Consider the following 23,911-nt stretch of genomic DNA (forward strand, 5'->3'; position numbering starts at 1 on the left):
TTCATGTTTCAAAAAATAATTGTAGGCCCGGGCCAGCTGTGCCTAATAGCAGCTACCCCCTGTTCATGACGCTAGTTTTAAGGATCTACAGCATCTATATACACATACGTAGACAAGTAACTTCCCTTGCAGTTGAAGACGGTTGCATGTGCTCCATATTTCAGTCCATATTGTCAATGCTTTTGTCTTCAAAATTTTTGTTTGAGCCATTCTGGGCTTGCATATTTGTACTTAAATATTTCATTTCAATCACTGCAAGACTCTGCTGGTTGTTGTACTAAAGCTTATTGGGGGACATTATACGGCCTTTATGACGGCCCTCATAATTTAAGCCCTAATCAAATGTATCAGGGTAGGTTTAAAATGTTAGGGCAGTCATAAGGGTCGTAGAGTTTATGCTGTTTGCTTTACAAATAAGCTTATCATAGAGACAGAAAATACAGCACTGAGGAAGTATTATTTACATAATTACCAGTTTTCTACCATGTGTAATTAAATAGATTTGTATTAGGTCGCCAGTAATAAAGGACCAAATTCAGAATGTATTAATTTTTCGATGAAATGTAAAGGAAGTCAAAATATTTGCTTTCATTAATTATTTATTCATATTTTTGACATGCATGTCAACATTTATCGATTTTTTTTCAATCAATAAATTTAATATTACATGACACTTATGTACACAATAACATCTCAATGAGTTGTAAAATAAAACAGTTACACACTTACAAGATGTCTTACATAATAATAAGACATAAAATGAAGAAGGCTTGTACAATTAGAAAGGTCTCTTACAGAAACTTGGTATGTCATCTATTAGTGATGTTAATACCGGTAATTTCAAAGGCATATTCAAGACGCTAGAATTGTCCAAAACACAAAGGGAAAAATAGTGTACGATAATGTGAAAATGTCCGAATTAAATAAAAAAGATATTTTCACTTTTTTGGAGGAATCTAAATATTTACCTAACCAGTTGTATAAAACAAACATAACATTAATGAAAGTTTCATTACTTTATTAAAAACATCAACAACATAGTTACAAGTTACAATACATATGAGGTGAAAAGTTAGTTGTGTTGTTTCAGAGAATTAAACATTCGTGAATGTGCATCCAAAAAAATAAACATCGCCTCAAAATCTAAATATAAATTTAATATTTGTGTTTTTTTTTAGTAAAATGTTCAAGAACTGTAATAATAATTGTTTAATAACAATTTACTCTAATGGGTTTACTATTAATTTATCAGAACAAGTTAACTGATCAACAGTAAATCTGAATTTTGTTAAATGACATGGACAAATCAGACTGACCCCACAGTCTCTAGTTATACATAAGCTTAGTTTAGAATAATCAGCTATAAAGCTAGTGGAAAAATCCAAACTGTTACTTGTCCAAACATAAGAGAACATCCGATGAGCTGCAGTATGCGAAAATGTGTCTTATGGGCAGCATGGACAGCAGCTTGGCTGTCCACTGTTTAGTTTAAAAAGATTTTGTAGCGTCATAAGATGACAAGGTAGCTCCAGATCATGCTGCCCAAATGTGCAGGCTGATCTGGAGCTTCACTAAGACCCATTTTTGTATGATGCAGCTCTCCTAGTCCCCAAACTATAGGAACTTGTCAAAATCAATTAACTAAATTAAATGCAGGCTTTCAGATAAAATTAAAGGGGCCTTTTCACAGATTTTGACATTTTTTAACTTATTCATTAAATGCTTTATATTGGTAAATGTAAACATTGGATCGTAAAAGCTCCAGTAAAAAATCAAGAATGAAATTAAAAAAAGGAAAAGAACATTGCCCGGATCAGGTTTCGAACCAGTGACCCCTGGAGTCCTGCCAGAGTCCTGAAGTAAAAACGCTTTAGCCTACTGAGCTATTCCGCCGAGTACACATATTTGACGTATTTTATACCTTATATAAGCAATCTTCGTAGTTATACAAAATTTAACGACAAAAACAGAACTCTCCAAATTATTCAATCGTTTCGCGTTGCAACGCTTTATAATTTTTAGGTTTTATAATCGTCAAAAGATGCATATAATGGCTATATTAGAGCATGGTAAATGTTCAGTATTACTGTTTCCTCACAAATATCATAACTAAAACGAAAATTTGCGAATCTGAAACAACTTTTTTCAATTTTGTCAATTTACCAAAGCGTGAAAAGATCCCTTTAAGATAAAAAGTGTCTATTTAATATGGATTATTTTCAATAAATGTGTGTGTAAAAATCAAAGAATGAGGGTGTTGACCCTAGTTGTTTAACCCCATATTTGCACAAGACAGATACATGCATATAACTTAAATGCACATATTATTTTGATTCTTAAATTTGTATAATTAAATCTGTTAAATTAAATTTGGAACTTCTTTTTTGTGTTGTTCATAAGTAGTTTTATGAAAGTAATTATGATTTTTGTTTAATGGAATTTCTGCAAGAATCAAATTGGAATAAATCATAAATGATAAACGAAAAACAGTTTGATATTTTTCATGAAAAACATGAACATAAAATAATATGATTATATATAATTAACATTATTCCAGCATTTTCACACTATACCTGTCAATGGACCAAAAGACAGGCAAAATTGTACTTGTCCAACAACAGAAAACCCTTACTTCCCGCCAATTGGAAAAGGGCAATTACCCAAACTGGTGTGTATCTATGACAACAGCCCCAGGAATCACTACAGTAGTACCTATATTCATTGTTCCTAAATAAAAACTGCTACTCCATGGCGCAAGACCAATGTTCATTGTTATTAGGTTAAGATGATTACTTCATCTATTCCTGTACAAGCTTTAAGTGTAGCACAATATGAAACACCAGATAGTCAGTTGACATGTGTCAATCACTTCATCCACTCTTGCAGTTTCCTTCTGGCTTCTTGAACCTTGGATTCCTGTTTCTGGATATCTTCGTCTGACACAACAACTTGCTGAAGAAGAAACAAGAATGCTGTCTTCCAGTTTTAATTTGGAATATAATTAATGTTAGTAAAGAATTTATACATGACATTTACGTGCTTACTGGTGTAAAATCATTAAAACCCGATTAAATAAAATGTACTTCTTTCATATTGTTCATATAAGAATGTAACAGACTGTACAAGATTTAAGGTCTTAAGCAAGGAACACCCACCTACTAAACAAAATTCACCCAAAAGTGACCAACTTAACACATTTCAAAGTATTTCACATTATATCACTTGGCCCCTACCTGTATATGTGGCTGAGTAACGTCCATGTGGACCCCTGGGTTCTTCTGCAGGTTGTGTTTCTGGGACTGCTGGCCCACCACCGGTATAGTGCTCAGATGAAGGGCCGCTGATATGCTCTGCAGGATGTTCTCTGTAGTCAGCTCCGGTCCAATACCTGAAGGGCAGTAGCAGTTAACAGAAAGATATGGTAAAACTTCCCTTCATGCATGTGCAGTGTGCACATGCTAAACAGGGACGACACTTTCAACTTTTAAATTGTTCATTTATATACAGTCCCTTCTGAACAAAAAACCAGTCTAGGCGGAAAGTGTCATCCTTGATTAGCCTATTGAAACTGCACAGGCTGACCCAAGTTGACACTTTACGCACATGCATTAAGCCCAGTTTTTTCCATAAATGAGGCTCACATTGACATTTATCCAATATACAGTCCAACTTAATCATTTTACACTCAAATTTATACAATAGAAATCATGTTCTACCAAAATTTCATCATATTTAACTTGAAAAAGACAACTGTTTTAACAATTATAACAAGACAGGAGAAGAACAACTTTCCTTAAGACAATCCTACTTTACTTGTTAACAAAATCAATTTACAAGTACACAAGCATATTTTACAGTAAAGAATCATATTTAGCTAGTGTACAGTCAGATTTTACTTGCTGATAATAATATTTATAACAATAGACAACCACACTTTACCACTAAATAATCATAATAAACCTGTTGATAATCACAATTAACCAGAAGCACCTTTCAAAATCATAAACATTGCATTAATCTTTTTCTACCATTTTATACACAGATGCTTATTTGTGAATTTTTATCTCCTTTCCTGATTCAATATAATTTACAATTACAATTCCATGACCCCTGAGTTAGATAATTGTATCAGTGTTCAACAAGATTGTGCAGGGGAACTGCACCGGCTAATCTAGCACATGCATTAAGCCTGGTTTTCCCACAGCGCAACCCAACTTCTTTAATCTGGATTGTCACAAATTCCTAAGCCAGCCCCGCAGCAGTCCCACACGTACCCTGTATGCTTTTGGGCAGGTCCAGGCTCAACATGAGTTCCTCAGCACTGTCACTGGCCCTTAAACCATGCAGCCTCTTCTCCCAGAACAGCTGAATGAAAAATAGATGTGCATTAAGTCCCAGATAGCATTTGCAGTCTGCACAGGCTAATAAGGGACAACACTCTCAGCATTTACATGATTTTCCCTCAGATGATTCCTTGTAACGAAAACAACATAAAAGCCGAAAATGTTGTCCCAGATAAGACAGTGCGGAATGCAATAGCTAATCTAGGACCACACTTTATGCTTTCCCAGAACAAGGCTCATATGTACTCTATGAGTCATGACATGAGTGTGATAAAAAAAATTATGTATGAGTCAAAAGTGTAGCGATGAACGCTGAGTTTAACCGAATGACGCTTGAAGACTGCAACAAGTCTTTTGATTGGCTCTAGTCGAGCCACTGCTGAATAATACGAACCAATTAGAATCGACCTTTTAAATAGAGTGTGTTATGATATTTTCTAGAGTCCCCGGATGAAAACCTGCTTTAACTTTTTGTAACTTAGTCATAAATAATACAAAAAGAATGCCTGATTATGCCTCCGAAATATGGTGTTAAAACAAACAACTCGAAACTTTAATAATGGTAGTTCAAGGGCTCGCAATTCGGATGTTAACAATAATATTATCAAGCTCGCAATTCGGAATGTTAACAATAATATTATCATCGATTTGAATCAAGTTGAAATGTTGTAACAGGTTACATTCATGTAGCAGATAATGTTATAGCCTATGTGAAGGCAAACAAGATAGAGATAACCCTGAATTTGTTTTTTTGGTTTCAACATGTCTTTGAGATTATTAAAAGTTTAATGCAAAATATAGTATTTGAGCTAGTGTGATTTAGACTCATATTCTTCACTACTCGGTATCTTTCAAAATTTGGGACTCATTCTTTTTCAAGGTGGACTCATTAATTTTGGCCTGGGACTCATTGGTCTAAAGTCTGCGAGTTCAGGGACCCATAGATGGTAAATTCTAGGTTATTCCCTGTAAATAGACATTTATTTATTTCTGCCCCATTCTAATTATTATTTTATACATGTATGTTAGTCTAACCAGTAGTAAAAATATGTGTAGCTCCTTAAGTTTATCATTGGCAACTAAAATTTAAATATACTATGCAGAAACATTTGAATAGTCTCAATGCGTTGTCTTCTTGTGGGGGTGGAGTTGATTGGAATAAAATAGCGTTTTAAATTATGCATGAAAAAAAAAGACAACAAGAGCTGTCTCCATAGGATGACATATGCCCCCAAAAAACGCTTTGATAGAAGTCATGAGCATTTTCCAAAACCTAAATGCAGATTTCGAAACCTAAACGCGGACCCTAAGGTCAAGGTCAAAGGGGTGAAAATTGTGTGCGTATGAAAAGACCTTGTCCATGTACACATGCATACCAAATGTGAAGGTTACATCTGAAGAGACATAGAAGTTATGAGCATTTTTCAAAACCTTAACGCAGATTTCGAAACCTAAACGTGGAACCTAAGTTCAAGGTCAAGGTCAAAGGGGTGAACATTTGTGTGCGTATGGCAAGGCCTTGTCCATGAACACATGCATACCAAATATGAAGTTTACATCTGAAGGGACATAGAAGTTATGAGCATTTGTCTAAACCTAAACGCAAAGTGTGATGATAAGAAAGACGGACGGTACGATCACTATATGCCCTCCTTAGGGGGCATAAAAAGAGTAATGTCATTTAATGTCTTTAACTTTTTTCAAATAACTAAGCCTTAACCATTCCACTTTTTCAAAAACAAAGCATATTCCAAACTGTTAATGTTTGAGTAATTAAAGATATTGTTGAATGTTTGTCCAAAATTTGAGTTCTATCCAGTTTACTCAGAAGAGAAAAATACCCCCAGCCCTTGCAATAACTGTGTTCATAATACCCCCAGCCCTTGCAATAACTGTGTTCATAATACCCCCAGCCCTTGCAATAACTGTGTTCATAATACCCCCAGCCCATTCCAATAACTGTGTTCATAATACCTCCAGCCCTTGCAATAACTGTGTTCATATTCCAAATTCTTATTTTTAAGTACTCTTTTAAAACTTCCTTGGAGTTGAAAGGAGAATAACACCCCTAGAAAATAATATTAAATACATTGACATTATTTATCACATGCTAACTTTGGTCCCAACTACCTGTTTTGGTTGTTCTTGTGGCCCATGCTTCAGGTCTGTTTTGGTCACACTGTCAGTATGATTTCTGATCACCGTTACTGGCTGCTTGAATATTGAAGCCGTCTGTCTGATTGGTAGGGCTAGATTGGCATCATGTCTCATCCCTGTGAATGGACATTCAATGCTAGGGTACACGGTCTCAGATATTTGTGATGGATATTAGGGTGGGGATTATTTAATAATACAAAATGGGAAAAATAAAGAAGTATTAAAATTATGTTCCAATAGAAAAATACCTATAATGTGGAAATTTTAAATTTCATTCTTACATTTTTAATGAAGCAACTGATAAGGCATATAATTGACTTCAAAAGTCATATCATACTACTGCGCAAAAACTTTGAAAGTATCTCACTGAAGTAAGATAAGCTACAAACCAGGAAAAGTAAATTTAAACATGTTAATCTTACGAAATAAACATCAGTCATAAATTGAACAATTACAGGAAAGTTTGTAAAATATACGGTAAAAAGTGAATGAGTTAAGAGAGCTGAAAAGGTAAGATTGGCATTTTTGGTAGAAACCAAGAGCAATAAGACTAAAGTGCCTGGTGTGACTTGACTGTTTATCAATCTAATTCTTGGCCTCCATATAATTAAAACACAAACATCTCCAGAAAGTTTGGTGATTATTCAATGAAAACAGTATGACTCAGACAACAGAAACAATGAATGAGCGGCACGCCCAACCACCCATAAGTCGGCCAACCCATCTTCTAAGAATGTTTCTATATACATGAGTACAAAAATCCAACAACATCAATAACAAAACTGTTAAAAGTATATGAAAAGCAGCAAATAAAAGCAACTGACACCAAAACAAACTAACCTAACATACATGTACAAACACAAGACAGTGCTTGAGCTGTATTATATTTACTTGTTCCTCAAACAAACGCAAAAAAGGCAATCATAATCTCTTTCAAATAAAGATAAATGCAAACAATTTGATAATTTTAAATACAGGTAAGTTCTGAAAGTACAAATGTAGTTGCGGCTTAATTCAATGCAAAAACATGTCATTTTTGGTGGAAATTATAATGATGTAGGAATTCATTACATTACATGAATTCTGCTGCTTCTGTAATGCTATGCCTACATTTATATTGTACATGTAAATATAGTATGTACATAATTAAATAGCAAAGCAATAATTTATAATAATAAATGAAATAAGGACACACTGACAATTATTCAAATCCAAAATCTTTGTCAGTTTTAAGATACATATTTTATCTTCCCATTTTTCAACTAATTTACTTGTATGTTGTAGCCACTTCCTTAAAGTTTAAGACTTCATGTCATACTAAGTTTTTTAGGTAGTTTTTCTAACATATGCTAGGTATATAAATTGTAATGTATGGTAGATAATCACTTAATATTTCTGGATCTTCAATAAGTATCACACACAAATAACAACAAATTTTTTTTGAGAAACACTATGTAGTTTATCAGGGTTGCCACCAACCTGATGAAATAAAACATGCATGCCCCCCCCATATGGGCTGTCAGTTGTAGTGGCAGCCATTGTGTGAATACGTTTTTTGTCACTGTGACCTTGACCTTTGACCTAGTGACATGAAAATCAATAGGGGTCATCTGCCAGTCATGATCAATGTACCGATGCAGTTTCATGATCATAGGCCTAATTATTCTTGAGTTTTCATCAGGAAACCATTTTACTGTTTCGGGTCACTGTGACCTTGACCTTTGAGGTAGTGACCTGAAAATTTTCCAGAAAGTTTGGTGATTATTCAATGAAAACAGTACGACTCAGACAACAGAAACAATGAATGAGCGGCACGCCCAACCACCCATAAGTGGGCCAACCCATCTTCTAAGAATGTTTCTATATACATGAGTACAAAAATCCAACAACATCAATAACGAAACTGTTAAAAGTATATGAAAAGCAGCAAATAAAAGCAACTGACACCAAAACAAACTAACCTAACATACATGTACAAACAGAAGACAGAGCTTGAGCAGTATTATATTTACTTGTTCCTCAAACAAACGCAAAAAAGGCAATCATAATCTCTTTCAAATAAAGATAAATGCAAACAATTTGATAATTTTAAATACAGGTAAGTTCTGAAAGAACAAATGTCGTTGCGACTTAATTCAATGCAAAAACATGTCATTTTCGGTGGAAATTATAATGATGTAGGAATTCATTACATTACATAAATTCTGCTGCTTCTGTAATGCTATGCCTACATTTATATTGTACATGTAAATATAGTATGTACATAATTAAATAGCAAAGCAATAATTTATAATAATAAATGAAATAAGGACACACTGACAATTATTCAAATCCAAAATCTTTGTCAGTTTTAAGATACATATTTTATCTTCCCATTTTTCAACTAATTTACTTGTATGTTGTAGCCACTTCCTTAAAGTTTAAGACTTCATGTCATACTAAGTTTTTTAGGTAGTTTTTCTAACATATGCTTGGTATATAAATTGTAATGTATGGTAGATAATCACTTAATATTTCTGGATCTTCAATAAGTATCACACACAAATAACAACATGATTTCTTTGAGAAACACTATGCCCCCCAGTAAGCCAAATATGAAGTTGCTATGTAGTTTATCAGGGTTGCCACCAACCTGATGAAATAAAACATGCATGCCCCCCCATATGGGCTGTCAGTTGTAGTGGCAGCCATTGTGTGAATACGTTTTTTGTCACTGTGACCTTGACCTTTGACCTAGTGACATGAAAATCAATAGGGGTCATCTGCCAGTCATGATCAATGTACCTATGAAGTTTCATGATCCTAGGCCTAATTATTCTTGAGTTATCATCAGGAAACCATATTACTGTTTCAGGTCACTGTGACCTTGACCTTTGACCTAGTGACCTGAAAATTAATAGGGGTCATCTGCAAGTCATGATCAATGTACCTATGAAGTTTCGTGATCCTAGGTGTAAGCATTCTTGAGTTATCATCTGGAAACCATTTTACTATTTCATTCCTGTGACCTTGACCTTTGACCTAGTGACCTGAAAATCAATAGGGGTCATCTGCCAGTCATGATCAATGTTCCTATGAAGTTTCATGATCCTAGGCGTAAGCATTCTTGAGTTATCATCCGGAAACCATTTTACTGTTTCGAGTCACTGTGACCTTGACCTTGGACCTAGTGACCTGAAAATCTGTAGGGGTCATCTGCCAGTCATGATCAATGTACGTATGAAGTTTCATGATCCTAGGCGTAAGCATTCTTGAGTGATCAGTGCCCCAGATAAGCTGCGTATCTGCGTCTTTCACCCTATTAAAATGTTTAAAAACGCAAAGAAATACAATATCATGCGTATTGAAAACACAACCAATTTGACTTTTATGCAAATTCGTCAATTTTGGTGCGTACAATACAATAGCTTCGATCGAAAATGCTTTGCTCATTTTCTGTATTTTCTCTTTGGAATTATTATCGTAACACAGCGCTGCTTTTAGTCAGCAAGCGCCTTGATGACGGTTCAGGAAAACAGTCAAAGTTATTCAAACAGCTCTGCCGACTAGATTTCATAGTTAAATAAAGCGTCTGACCAAATTTTTTACGACAACATTCATGCGTTTTCAATCTGACTTAATCCGTGCCTCATTGTGCATGCATTTGTAAAGCGTACTTTCAGTTTCTATTATGATGCGAAACAAAAATGGCTAAGAGAGGTCGAAAGACGTCCGCGATTGTTGCGCCAAAATGTCAGTCGATGGTTAACCTTTTCACACCAAGAAAGCAAGAACCATTACGTGCCGAACCATTCGTGTTTTTTTTTAGTTTAAAGTTAATATTATGGACAGTTTCAAGGATTAAAGATGTTATGAAACACCAGTTTATTAAAGTTAATTATGATAGTCTACAGTTTTATTGAATTAATACAAGTGTGCAGCTTCAACAGCAGTAAAGCAACAATGATTTTAAGCTATGCAAACTCATTTCACCCTACTTGAAGCATGAAATCACCCTATTTATCAAAATCAATGGGTGAAAACCCTATTTCCCAAATAATTATCTGGGACACAGGTTATAATCCAGAAACCATTTTACTATTTCGAGTCACTGTGACCTTTGACCTAGTGACCTGAAAATCAATAGGGGTCATCTGCCAGTCATGATCAATGTACCTATGAAGTTTTATGATCCTAGGCCTAAGCATTCTTGAGTTATCATCTGGAAACCATCTGGTGGACGGACCGACCGACCGATGGGCCGACCGACATGTGCAAAACAATATACCCCCTCTTTTTCTAAGGGGGGCATTAAAATAAACATCTGTATTTTTCAATCATACAAAAATGAAATGGATAAAGGAAACTTTTAATCTTAAAATCTTGAAACATAAAAATTAATAAATCTCAGATAGCAAACAAGAAAACAAACCTTGTTTTAATGAAAACTATGAATAAAGAACAGAAAGCTCTATGAAAGAAACTAAAAATAAAAAGCAAGTGCCATACACAAACCTCTTGCATAGTCATACGACGTTCTTTTTTGTCCCTTACTTTTTTTAAGGGAATTGTTTATTACTTTTCCTGCCCTAAAGTCAAATGCACTCAGATCAAAATTTTCTCCAAGGTACTTGGCAAGCTGAGGTTTGCTTCGTATTTTCATGCCATCCGGACTGAAATGGAAATTAATATCAGTTTGTGATTAATTATTTCATATTTTGAAACTATGTGGACTGGGATTTAAATGAAAAATAGTTTATCAGGGATCAGAATTGGATAAATGTCAACATTAGAAAAGCGGTATGTATACAGTTATCAATACGATTCGGTTTATATGCATGAATTGGCGAATCACTGATGTCACCCATATCCACTGCAATCATGGCAAATCACCAAAAAATTGCGGGGAATCACCGCGAAGATCATCTTGCACTTGTGCGATGGCCGAGTGACGAATCACGTGAAATCTTGGTGATTTTCACTAAAAATCAAACTATCCACCGTGACTATGCGAATTAGGCAAAAATCACAGGTCCGGTAGTGTAAACAATAAAAGTAAAATGTATAACTATAAACATGGTATCTGAATATCGCACCCCCCCCCCCCCCTGTTCCTCAAAATCCCCCCTATTTTTCAAAGTGAGGGAGGAATTTTGCCTCTACTTTTGGTTTTCTGGAATAGACACTGCAGGGGCTATTGACTGTTTTTTTTTAATGCACATTTTTCTGTGATAATATTTCCTTAAAATGACAAAAGATGCCATGTTTTCCAGCCCCTTTACAGCAGTCGTTATGCTATAGATTTTTATGATGTAAGCCATACTTGCGATTATTTGTGGTGTAGTGACAGGTTATCTTAATTGGTTGTCAGTTTTATGGCTTCAGAGATAACAAAAATCTTAAATATATACTGACTTTGCACTTAATTGCGAAGTGTTTGTCACAGCATGTGAAGCTCATTAAAGTCTGTTTGGTTTACAACAATCACAACCAAAAAGGTAAGTATCGATTGTCTTTAGCACAATCGGTGTGAGTAAAGGCAATAATTCCAACATTTTACAGTGATAGGTGCTATTATAAACATGACATATTTGTCTATGTTACAATTGTCAAAATAGCAAACTTAGAGTGTATATGCCTAAATTAAAGCAAACTTTAGAATCAGATGATGTTGAGACTTCTTCAACAAGAGCACCGCCTTGCGGGTGCAGACCGCTCATCTATTTTCTATTTAAAGGTGAAGGGACTCTCAATCTCAATCACAAAGGAGTAAGGGGTGGAGTGAAGAGTGTATAGTGTGGGGGTGTGGACATTTATTACATTATCTTCCAAAATGCGAAAAAAAATAAAAAAAATACGGGGGTGGGGGTGGGGGGGGGGTGGAGGGGCAGGGATTCTTGGGTGCGATGGTTGGATGGTATTTCAAAAATAAAAATTAAAATTTGTGTTTTTTAATCGTTTCAAAAAAAAAATTGGGGGTGGGGTGGGGTATAGTGTGAGGGTGTGGTGGTCATTGGTGAGATGATCTTTAAAATAAAAAAACAAAAAAATAGGGGGGGGGGTGATTCGTGGGGAGGGGGGGAGGACACGGGGGATGGTTTGGGTGGAGTCTATTGTGGTATGTCAGGTAAGAGTAGTTTTGTCAAAGTATCAATCAAATCTAATCATAAATAAAGAAGTTATGGCAATTTTAGCAAAATTTAATAATTTGACCTTGAGGGTCAAGGTCATTCAAAGGTCAAGGTAAAATTCAACTTGCCAGGTACAGTTACCTCATGATAGGCATGAAAGTATTTGAAGTTTGAAAGCAATAGCCTTGATTCTTTAGAAGTAAAGTGGATCGAAGCACAAAATTTAACCATATATTCAAAGTTACTGAGTCAAAAAAGGGCCATAATTCCGTAAAAATGACAACCAGAGTTATGCAACTTGTCCTTTTACTGTACCCTTATGATAGTTTGCGAGTGTTCCAAGTATGAAAGCAATATAAAATTATATGATACTTTAGGGGTTAAGTGGACCAAAACACAAAACTTAACCAAATTTTCAATTTTCTAAGTATAAAGGGCCCATAATTCCGTCCAAATGCCAGTCAGAGTTACATCACTTTGCCTGCACAGTCCCCTTATGATAGCTAATAAGTGTTGCATGTATGAAAGCAATAGCTTTGATACTGTAGGAATAAAGTGGACCTTAACACAAAACTTAACAAAATTTTCAATTTTCTAAGTATAAAAAGGGCACATAATTCTGTCAAAATGCCAGTCAGAGTTACATAACTTTGCCTGCACAGTCCCCTTATGATAGTTAGTAAGTGTTGCAAGTATGAAAGCAATAGCTTTGATACTTAATGAATAAAATGGACCTAAACATAAAACTTAACCAAAATTTTCATTTTTCTAAGTATAGACGAGTTAATTGTTATTGTTTACATTCGGGATTTTTCGCGCATGCGCACTAACTGGTTGGCAAAAACACTGGTTACAGTAACGTAAAACATGTATAAAGGGCTTTTGTTTAGTCAATTAAACGATAAAAAATCCGAAATAAACATTACAACTCTTATACAATAGTGCAAATATATCATATTTAGTACCAATAAATAAATGTATCATCATATGTATAATTTCCTCTTTATAAAAATACAAATTAGTTATTAGCATCAGAGTAAACGTGGTCGGAAGACTAAATACTGACAATACCACACAACAAAACAATAAATTAGCCATATTCTTTTTTATAGTAAGACTTTAAAAAATGATATTTAAAAACTTATAAAACATATATTAATTTGATTATAACTATAAACGGTGTGGATATTGTTATTGCTCATCAGCGATCGAAAGTGTATTATAAGAGGCGCATTTGATCAATTATAAAACAAAGCCATTAAAAACGGAATACATTACAATCGTTAAATGTTGTGGTAATTTTCTTTTCCATAGAATGAATTTTCGTTTCGTTTCCATTGAATTACAATATTAATAAATTTTAATATACAAATGAAAATAAAACCTGCATCTTGTGCAAATTGAACTGTCTTTGCATGTATATTGAAATCTCTTAACAAGTAATAAGGAGTGATACATTTAACAATCTAGCATTTTATGATAAATATATATATTAATTTAATTTATTTTACACAAATATTGTTTATCCATTGTGATTGCTTGGTTTCATGATGGTGTTACGTGCAATGCAAGAACGTACAATCTTTACACTAAATTGACGAGTTTACATTTGCCGAGTTTACATTTGCCGGTACCCGCGGTAAATACATCAATTGTGTAGCAGTAATATTGAACAATATTTTAAATCTAAAGTTATAAAGCACTGTATTATTATGATTAAACTGGCTTACATATAAATATGCATGTTCTTGTTAATCCGTTTCAGACAAATATCTTCTTTTTTTAATATGTTAAATTATTTATTAAAGCAAATGTTACGTATTTTGGCTTTAATATTTGGCTTGCTCAATATTACTGCTCAATATGCCAAGAGATGGCATGGAGGTATCATAAAGTCTGCCACATGTGGTCTATGCAGGGACCCAATTAAAGTATTGGTCACTATGTTTATGACACCGGCATGTTTTCTGTGTAATTGTCTGGGCAGTCTCCGATCATAACGAGATAATAGTGTCAAAATTGGTGTGCACAATTAAATAAAACAATGAGATTTATTAATTTATTTGTTGTGTAACAAGGTAAGTCTGTACAGATATATTAAGATTAAAATCAGTTACTATATGTTGCGCACAAAAAGCGATCTATTTGATGTTTGTTTTTATCCTTATTTGTGTTTTTTCATTAAATTTAATTTATTCTAAAAGAATTTCCATTTTTGAAATTTTGTATCTAAAATGGACGTGAAGATGCGTTTAGTAGAGATTTTTGTGGTAACCACATAACGAGCTCGTAGATAGTGTACGTTCCACTCCATAGCTTGTTTTTAGTAAACACAAATAATAACAACAATATAATCGTTCCAAAAATGAAATTCACGCATGCTTATGTTTTATTCAGACATAAATAGTAAAATTATATTTGATACAGTTCATGAGTATCAATAAAAACGATGATAATGTCAACCTTCTCTATATGCGCTTATAAGAATTCCACCTCTTTTTGCCAACCAGTGGGCGGAGTCTAAACTTTGCAGGTGCGTGTGACGTCACGCGTTAACTCGTCTATAAAAAGGGCACATAATTCTGTCAAAATGCACGCCAGAGTTATCTTACTTTGCCTGCCCAGTCCCCTCATGATAGTAAGTAAGTGTACCAAGTTTGAATGAAATAGCATTGATACTTTCTGAGAAAAGTGGACCTAAACGCAAAACTTAACCGGACGCCAACGCCTACGCCAACACCAAGGTGATGACAATAGCTCATAATTTTTTTTCAACAAATAGATGAGCTAAAAATGCAAATAACTTTGAAATCACAAGCTTACAGAAATATCTATGACTTTTTAAAGCCCAGAGGTAACCCTGCAATTGCTGTACTTGTATGTATTTTACTTAATTAAAACCTATTAAACACTTTACACCCAATTTTCTTTGCAAATATAAAGCACTAGTTAGAGCAACAAAACTTCAACACGCTGCTAGAAGACGTCAAAATAGGGCTCTCGAGGATATTATTTTCTGAAATAGGGCCGAAAAGGTGGGCTGTCATGGATGGCGTTGTCATTCCTTTAAAATAAACACCAGTTTAAATATATTGCAGGATTTTGAGAAAAACATAAACAGGAAGATGCCATAGAATTGTCATAAAAATCCTTAATAAATCACGTAATGTATTTATAAAATTGCGAATAAAAATCCAAGCTTCTGTTTGACACTGATATGCGAAAAAGAAAGCTGCTGCGGTGAAAGTATGTATAGAAAAAAGTACACAGGTAAAAAATAAACACCTTATATAATAGACATCTGTTCGACCCGAGGACAAACCACACTGTCGGATGCATTCCTCGCGAATCCAGCCCGGTGGAAGTCCGGGAATTTCGCGTCTTTTGTCCATATTGGATTCGTCTCTGTTATACAGATGCTTGATAAAACGATGCCCTACTGGAATGATTCGGGTAACAAATAACTAAAATATCCGACGGAGAATTGTTTGTTACAAAATAGATATTGTTATATCCATTACTTATTTACATTAATTTTCTCTTTTTGATAGATGAAGATTGAATATCTGTATCAGCAGAAAATATTAGATGATAGAAAGTATGACAACGCCATGTCGTGGAGCTAACAGACAAATAACTTGATTAATCTATCCAAGAAGTGGAATCACTTGCGCGTTAATACACGACAGCTTAAATATTGTAAACGATTGTTTCCGACTATGACTTCTTGTAATGTGACTGGTTGGATACCATTCTAAAGTACTGATTGACGTATCTTGATGCGTATGTACGTGTTGAAGTTATGCGTTGCATCCATGAGCAGGAGTCTAAAGATCACATCACAACGACGTAATAAACTAACATGAACTTAATTGTCAGTTCGGTCGAACATTTGATATCAGCGAAAATAAAGACAATTGACGTGAGAATCGCGCGTGCCGTTTTTTCTTAGTCGGGTAGAACTTTCTGATCACGATTTGGTGTTTTTGAATCGTACGCGGTCTATGAATCCGTTTATTTTTTTTAATTGATATAATGATCCGCAATTCATTCATCTTAACTTATAAGCCCCTAAAATGTGCACGTTTCGTATATTGTTACATGTAAACATCGATTTTGACAGCAGTGGTTTATTTAAAAAACAAAACAACAGCAACAACATAAATTTGCATGATCAAACAGTCCAAAAACCAACAAGATAAAAACATTTTTTGGTGTCGCCCAGCAACTTTCTGAAACGATCGCGCATGAATAATATAAAGAAAACAACTGATATAATATTCACTGACAAAGTCATTCTGACAACATATATAGATTTTACATATCAAAGTGAACGTAAAAACAACTGGTATAATATTCACAGACAAAGTCATTACGACAACATATTTTGATTTTACATATCAGGGTTAACGTTAAATACGAAACCATTCAATACATGTGAGCATTTAAATAAGAAAAAAACACATAGTAAATTCAAGCAGTATGCGTACAAACTGTATGATAGCTTTATCGAATTCTGTATGAACTTTTAAAAACCTTACGATTAACATAGATACTTTTTCACTCTCATAATTATATAAAGATATATCGCTTTTTTATAGATTTATTATGGCATATCTTATATTCGTTTGTGTGCAATGCAGGATAAAAAAGTTTGCGAAAATCGTCAGCGACTTTATCGCAGATTCTGTAATTTGAGCTGGAAATCAAAAGAGAAGACTTTCGAAAAAAAAAATGTGTAAAGATACTATCAAATTGTAAATATCATGCAAATAAGAATTATAGTTATTATTTTTTTTAAATAAAATACACGTAGGCTATTGTCTAAATGATATACAACCGGGACCTGTATAGCGTTTCACCAAACATATCGCAAATATTGTTTCTGGATACTTATAAAATATTATGTGTTTATAAATAATTAAATAATGTGTGTGTATAAATATTGTATGTACATCATTTCATTAAAAAGTACAAAACGCTCCATTAATGTCTGTAATATCACCCCACGTGAGGCACATGCGCACCGTGTACTTTAACTACTTCCGGTAAACCGCGTATTCATCGGCGCTGAATTAATCTCAAGGGTTCCGAGTGGTGCGTCCATGACGTGGTCAGGGTGGCCTTGCGCCGAGTAGGGTGGTGGCGGGGAGGCCACATCGCGCATGAGCTGGGAGTAGGTCGGTGGGGCCTCCACTTCTGGCACCGCCTCTTGTTCCGGTACCTCGTATTTGACATGCCTCTGCGTTTTTCGGGGAAGGTGGTTAAAGTTGGGTCCATACGATATTGCGCTAACATTCGTCGACAGGATCGATACTGAAAAATATGCTTTTATAACTCAATTGAGCTATTAAAAATCAGTAGTATACACATGATCGTAAACTGATATGTACAGTATGTCAGTGCATGTTATTCTAAATTGCATTTTACCGCGTAACGTATAAGGTGAAATAATGCAATGGCATATATAAATATACTGTCAAATAATTTATTAAACATATCTAATGATTAGTTAAACTAAACAGTATGAACACACACATAGTTCATGGGTTTTTCGTAAACGTTTTACATAGCTCCACGAGCCTCGCCGGGAATTATTTCCGGATGTACGTAAATGTTACGATGAATTATCATATAATCAAACATCTATTATTAACATACATGCATAGTTCTCAAGAGAAGCCGCGTACTTACTGGGTGTGTTCGGTGTGGGGCGGGTCTTCCTCTTCTGAGACATCTTGTACTTGTAACAGGCAAACGCTGCGCAGACGACCGCTACAAACAGCAGCCCGCCAAACACGGACAACAGTACAATGGACAACTTGCTGAAACCGCTAAAAGTGTAATTAAAAAGAGTTTAGGATTTGGTCTTCAGTTTTAAGTTGACATTGCTTTGACTCATTTAATGTATACAGCTAAGTGTGCCTATCTCAATGTATAAGCCTTAAGGCATGTGATTAAAGTGTCGTCCCAGATTAGCATACGCAGTTCGCACACGCTTATCAGGTACGACACTTTTCGTTGTTCAGCGTAATAACATGTTACTGTATATCATCGCTGGAAGGACAGACTTTTGAATATGTTCAAACCGCTTGTTTGAATGATACTATTTAAACTGTTGTTGGTATCTCCAACACAGAAAATAAACACATTTAATTATGTTATTTATTTTTATAAAAGTATTCATAAACAGTGAATGATATAAAACGATTAATCTCACCAACACGATTTTTTATTTTATAACATTCCATACAATTGTGCGAACCTATGCTTCTCGTCCTTTTCCTCACAGCATTCGACATGTTCCCCCCGCTGACAGCAATTCATCTCACAAACGAGTCCGGGAAGTATAAACACCCCTTTCGTCCAAGGCATGCTGGCGCAGAGGACGCGGTGCGCCCCCGGAGCGCTACTTCCGCCTTTATTTCCAGAAGGCTGATACCCATTATTATGAGGGAAATGGTTCCATTCTGTGTCAGGTGGGCGCGGGAATTGCGGGAACTGCGAGCGCCAATCAGATTGAAGCATGCTGTTTAGGAGGTCGCTAAAGGTCGCTTCATGACCGTCACTGTCAAGATCTAACGAATCAAGACTTCCGGTCGAAAACAGAGCGACTGTAAAGATGTTTGAAAAATATAATTCTTTCTCTGAATTCGCTTATGAATGACGAGTCATATGACTTTCTCGAGATAACCACAATGGCACGACAATTTAATATCTAATGTGTTGTTATATTATCGAAAAAACAACAACAACAAAAGCAATCTATGTACATGTTTTATACGGGCAGAAAATGTAGGTATAAGACAATCACTTATTCATACCGAAAGACAAGGCTTATTAAAACGACTGTATTTAGTACTATATGTACTATGGGAAACGTCCTTAACAATTAATTATTAAATAACTTACGGATACTAAAATGATTCTGTATACTGATCGTTTAAATACAACAACAGTGTCCAAATTATTTTTCTGTCATTTATGTTAAATAAATGTAGTTTGTAAAAATAATAACTCGAATATAACGAAACTCACCTAAAACTGCAATTCCTAAAAGGCTTGCCATTTTAAGTCGCCGGAAGCTTGTTCATTGAAGCGAAAACGACGCAATAACTGCTGGATGAACACCTGAATATTGGTCTGAATTATAAATCAAACCAAAATCGATCTGGCATATGTCCAGGATCAGTCGATTGAAAATTGCTCAAACGCAATACTTTTAAATTATGTATTGATATTTGCGATGGTGTAAATGCCGTTCAATAACAATGTATTTCTTGTTCAACTACAAACTACTTTAGTTATGCAAATAAAAACGTATTTAAATTTATGTTTATACAGTCACGGAACGATATTTTCTATAGCTTTCGAGCTACCGTTGTCCTTTAGTGAAATTTGTTAATTAAAAAATATTCTTATAAAACCGGGGATATAATACCTCAGCATAATTGGCGTTTATGTTTTTGCAATGTTTAATGTATTCTGGTTAAATGTATCAAGCATAGGTTCAATACAGACACTATAGTGCTTGTTTTTATGTGTCCATACATTCCAGTTATGAAATACGTGCATTTAATGACCCGCGTAATGCGAAAATGGGTCTAATGTCATAGATTCCATCCGCGCATCCGCACAGTCTGGTCAAGAATCTTGCCTCGTGATCGCGCACGTTCAACCTTTAGATATACAAGAACGGGAACGCGGAAACAATATGCGAGGACGCAACAGTCCGATGTGAGATTGCGATGTTAATTTCGCAAACTTGCATCGTGATCTGTGCAAAATTCTTGTTTTAATATAACGGTTACTTGTGCTAAAACTTTAAACTCATGTAAGTGTTTGATCACTTTATTAGGATATGTCATGAGTATCGCGAGTTACGTTTAAAATGTTTCACCTTTATTAATTTTAAACACTCTTTTAACGAACTGATCTCTTTGCGGAATATACCTCAAGCAAAACCTGCTCGAACTCTGTAATCGATGTTTCGTCAAGAGTAGTTTACAAGATGGAAAGCTATCGTACTTCTGCAAGAGTTATCTCGCGTCGTTAGTAATTTGTGCAAGAAAGTCAAGTTTTCCTCTAGTTATCTTGTAATGCAGTACCATACACGATATATTCCACGTTTGCAACATTTACCATCAACAAAGTCAATTGTACTTCAACGCTCAAACAATGGAAAGTGGTAGTTTTCAAAGTTAAAGAACGCTTCTTCGTTCTTCTTAGATGTAGAAAGGACTATACGTGTTAGAAGGACGTTTTGACGAGGTTTTGTGAGGGAGAAATTGCTAAAAGGTGGTTTTTGAGCGTTTTTCTCCTATTAGACGGTGTAGTAGAGGACAGTGACTCGAGCGGACTACCCGCACCTGTACCTGCACCGGGAGAGGACGGTGAATATACTTTACTCTAGATTGACGTGAGAAACTGGTGTCCTTGTAGATTAAATTACTTTTATGAAAACTTTTAACGGTTTTTTAAATAATTATATTAACGTTTATGTTGATAAATCACTGACGTGGATTGGTTTTGAACATTATAGTGCAGTTATACCTGAGGAACAGCCATGCCTGACCAGGGTGGAAATTGTAATGGTCAGGGTAAACTCCCCCGGATAAGTGTTGTGGAATCAGTTGTGGACAGTATTGATATTCTGCATGGTAGGAGAGGACTATGCTAGCTCGGTTCTTCTTTCGCAGCCACAAGTAGTAGTAAGAACCCCAGCAAGTAAGTCGACACGCAAGAGGATGTTGTCGGCTCCTGATTTGGAAGGCACTGTTAAGAAGCCGAAAACCTTCACTGAATTGGAGAGGCCGTCAATAACGAAGGCTGGACGGAATTTACAATCGTCAGAATTAGATCAAAAAGGTAACACTCTTTGCGTAGCTGATGTCCATGTACCTATAATGGAAAAACCAGACTTCGAGGCTGTTGAAATTAAAGATCTGGCTAAAATGATGTGGTTTTTCTGTCGGTTAGCTCTTCCGTGGGGTTTGCCTGCAATTACAGCAACTACTAAACCTACTAGGAATGATACTAAACTAGACTACTCACATAGGCATCGACTGGAAACTTTTTAGGATGGCACGGTCGTCCTCGGCAGTACACTCTTCGAGGGAAACGCTCGTCCGCAATTGTCGTCGGCTGCACACCACCGATCCTCCTGGGAATACCTACCCCACGCACAGGCTAATCCTCCAGGGCAACACACTAAGTCACAGGCTGATGCACGGTCTAATACCTTCCGTCACAGGCTAATACACTTATCCACCTGGAAATACTTACATGAAGGGCATCTATCCTCCTGGCAATACCTACCTCAGGGAACACATCCGTTCACGTCCGCGGACTGAGTAGCAAGAGAGCATGGCATCCCAGCAGGCATCTGCGTCCATCCGATTGGCTCCACATCATGCAGCATGGTCCCGTCACATGAACATCGCAAGCCGGGTACCAACTCTGCATGGGGGCGTGTCACTAGATGTCACTGGCACTACACTCCCCTCACTGTTCTCTTTTTGGGACGACCCCCCTACCCACAAAGGAATCGTCCCACCGAATGTCATAGTCAGTCCGCCACAGACGTCCCGTCGCACCCGAGGAAGTATATTGACTACCTCTCGGACCCCAATGCCCCTTTCGTAAGCAAGGAGGGCGCCTTCGCCATGAAACGTACTCTAAAGCCACTGCGCCCAAGCCGTCCCATGCACCCCAAGGAAGTATATTGACTATCTCTCGGACCCAATGCCCCTTTCGTAAGCAAGGAGGGCGCCTTCGCCATGCGATGTACGCCTAGACGCAGCAACCTAGCGGATCTATGACCGTGCCCGGACTCCCCAAAGTCGGGACAACCTAATTGTTTAAAAACTACAGGCACGCCACAACGTGCGCAGAATGGGGGCCTAATCCCTAGATAGACCACAACTAATTTAACCCATTGGCCGGTTTTGGTACGACCACCAAGAATATTTTAATAGGCATGCATACCCCAATTAAGGCTTTATACCCTCCATAAAATGTCAGTGATCCCTGGTCTCAAATAAAATGAAAATAGAATGCTAACATTTAAGTATTGCTTTATATTGCCGTTCACAGTCTCATGCCGAGAACTGAAAGATACAACCGGCCCAAGGACCCTTAAACAGCCCGAAGATTAATGGGCTCGCCCAGCCAGTAAATCCACAAAGCTTTAGCCATGGGCAGCCTTCAGCTGTGAACAGTTACATTAAAATTTCACTAAAAAACTTATCTAAATAATAATAACCACCACATTGGGTGACATGCAACCGTTTCCCACGGTTCCTGACATGCAATAGTTCCCCACAGTTCCTGGCATGCAACAATTTACATCTTCTAATGGCATAATATACAATGATGACATGTCCATGAGTGGTTATTCAGAGAACTATAAATAAAAGTTAGCTGAAAGAGCTCACAGCTGGATCTGATAAGAGTATTCTAAATGCCTCGCCTTGCCGCCAACTACCCCCCAGTAATCAGCGAGGCGACGTGTACCCATTACGACATAAGGCGTATTACACTCGCGTGAAAACATACCGTCAGTACAAGTGCGAAATAATAATAATAATTAATATAAATGCTAATATGTCTATTTAATAACAAAATCACAATAATCTGTATGTTTTCTCTATTTCCGGTGGCAATATCAGCTCAAACATCTCCACTCCCACTCATGGAAACATGAACAGAAAAATGAAAAAAGGTATCAGTTGCCGGATGTCATGACAGTGAAATCAACCCTGCGTTGTCACGGAGACCAAGAGTAACCAATCTAATAATGTATATTCAAAGTTACGAAATAATAACCAAACAATGAACTGGTGGGCGAGGCCAATAAGGGACTAATCGAATAAGTGGACACGTGCCTGATTAATCAAACACATCGATTATATCAATAGAATTGTTTGACACATAACAAGTTAACACTTCACTGACACTAAATGGAGCGAAACACAACTAAAATAAAACAAGAAAAACAGAGAACTATTAAAGGTACCCACCCCACCCTTTAACTAGATAATTACCTCAGGCCCCCACGCTCGCTCAGACACTCACCTAATTTCCACCGCTGGGACCGCTCCCAACGGCGAGAACTTTAGGGTCGCCACCCTTCAGAGCCACGCCTGAAAGGTCCCCGAGATCCATCCTCCGAGATCTTCCGGCGTACACACGCGGCGACTCCGCAACCACACGCACCACTCTGGCGGTTTACCGAGGAGTCGCCATGACTAAACTGATTCCTCTGGGTGTTACCAGAGGGAAACCGGCGACTGGACACCT

At 36.3% G+C, this 23,911-nt stretch overlaps 2 protein-coding genes across 3 annotated transcripts; both read right to left on the minus strand.

The window, feature by feature from the left end:
* Nucleotides 1-581: 581 nt before the first annotated feature.
* LOC127876650 (methyl-CpG-binding domain protein 3-like) lies at nt 582-16,059 on the minus strand. 2 transcript variants are annotated; one of them, XM_052421985.1, is made up of 6 exons: nt 15,896-16,059; nt 11,034-11,152; nt 6,474-6,616; nt 4,275-4,365; nt 3,234-3,388; nt 582-2,952 (listed from the first exon to the last, which is right to left on the minus strand). In XM_052421985.1, the coding sequence occupies exons 1-6, from the start codon at nt 16,000-16,002 to the stop codon at nt 2,866-2,868; spliced, it is 702 nt and encodes a 233-aa protein (XP_052277945.1). In that variant the 5' UTR covers nt 16,003-16,059; the 3' UTR covers nt 582-2,865. The 2 variants fall into 2 exon arrangements, with proteins under 2 accessions (XP_052277945.1, XP_052277944.1); XM_052421984.1 differs by having other exon boundaries at nt 10,995-11,152.
* A 665-nt stretch (nt 16,060-16,724) lies between these two features.
* On the minus strand, nt 16,725-19,791 carry LOC127877868 (uncharacterized). The gene is made up of 4 exons (XM_052424169.1): nt 19,649-19,791; nt 18,876-19,224; nt 18,305-18,444; nt 16,725-17,926 (listed from the first exon to the last, which is right to left on the minus strand). The coding sequence occupies exons 1-4, from the start codon at nt 19,677-19,679 to the stop codon at nt 17,646-17,648; spliced, it is 801 nt and encodes a 266-aa protein (XP_052280129.1). The 5' UTR covers nt 19,680-19,791; the 3' UTR covers nt 16,725-17,645.
* Between the last annotated feature and the right edge of the window lie 4,120 nt (nt 19,792-23,911).

Source organism: Dreissena polymorpha, chromosome 4, assembly GCF_020536995.1.
Source record: "Dreissena polymorpha isolate Duluth1 chromosome 4, UMN_Dpol_1.0, whole genome shotgun sequence".
In the NCBI taxonomy this organism is placed as follows: Eukaryota; Metazoa; Mollusca; class Bivalvia; order Myida; family Dreissenidae; genus Dreissena; species Dreissena polymorpha.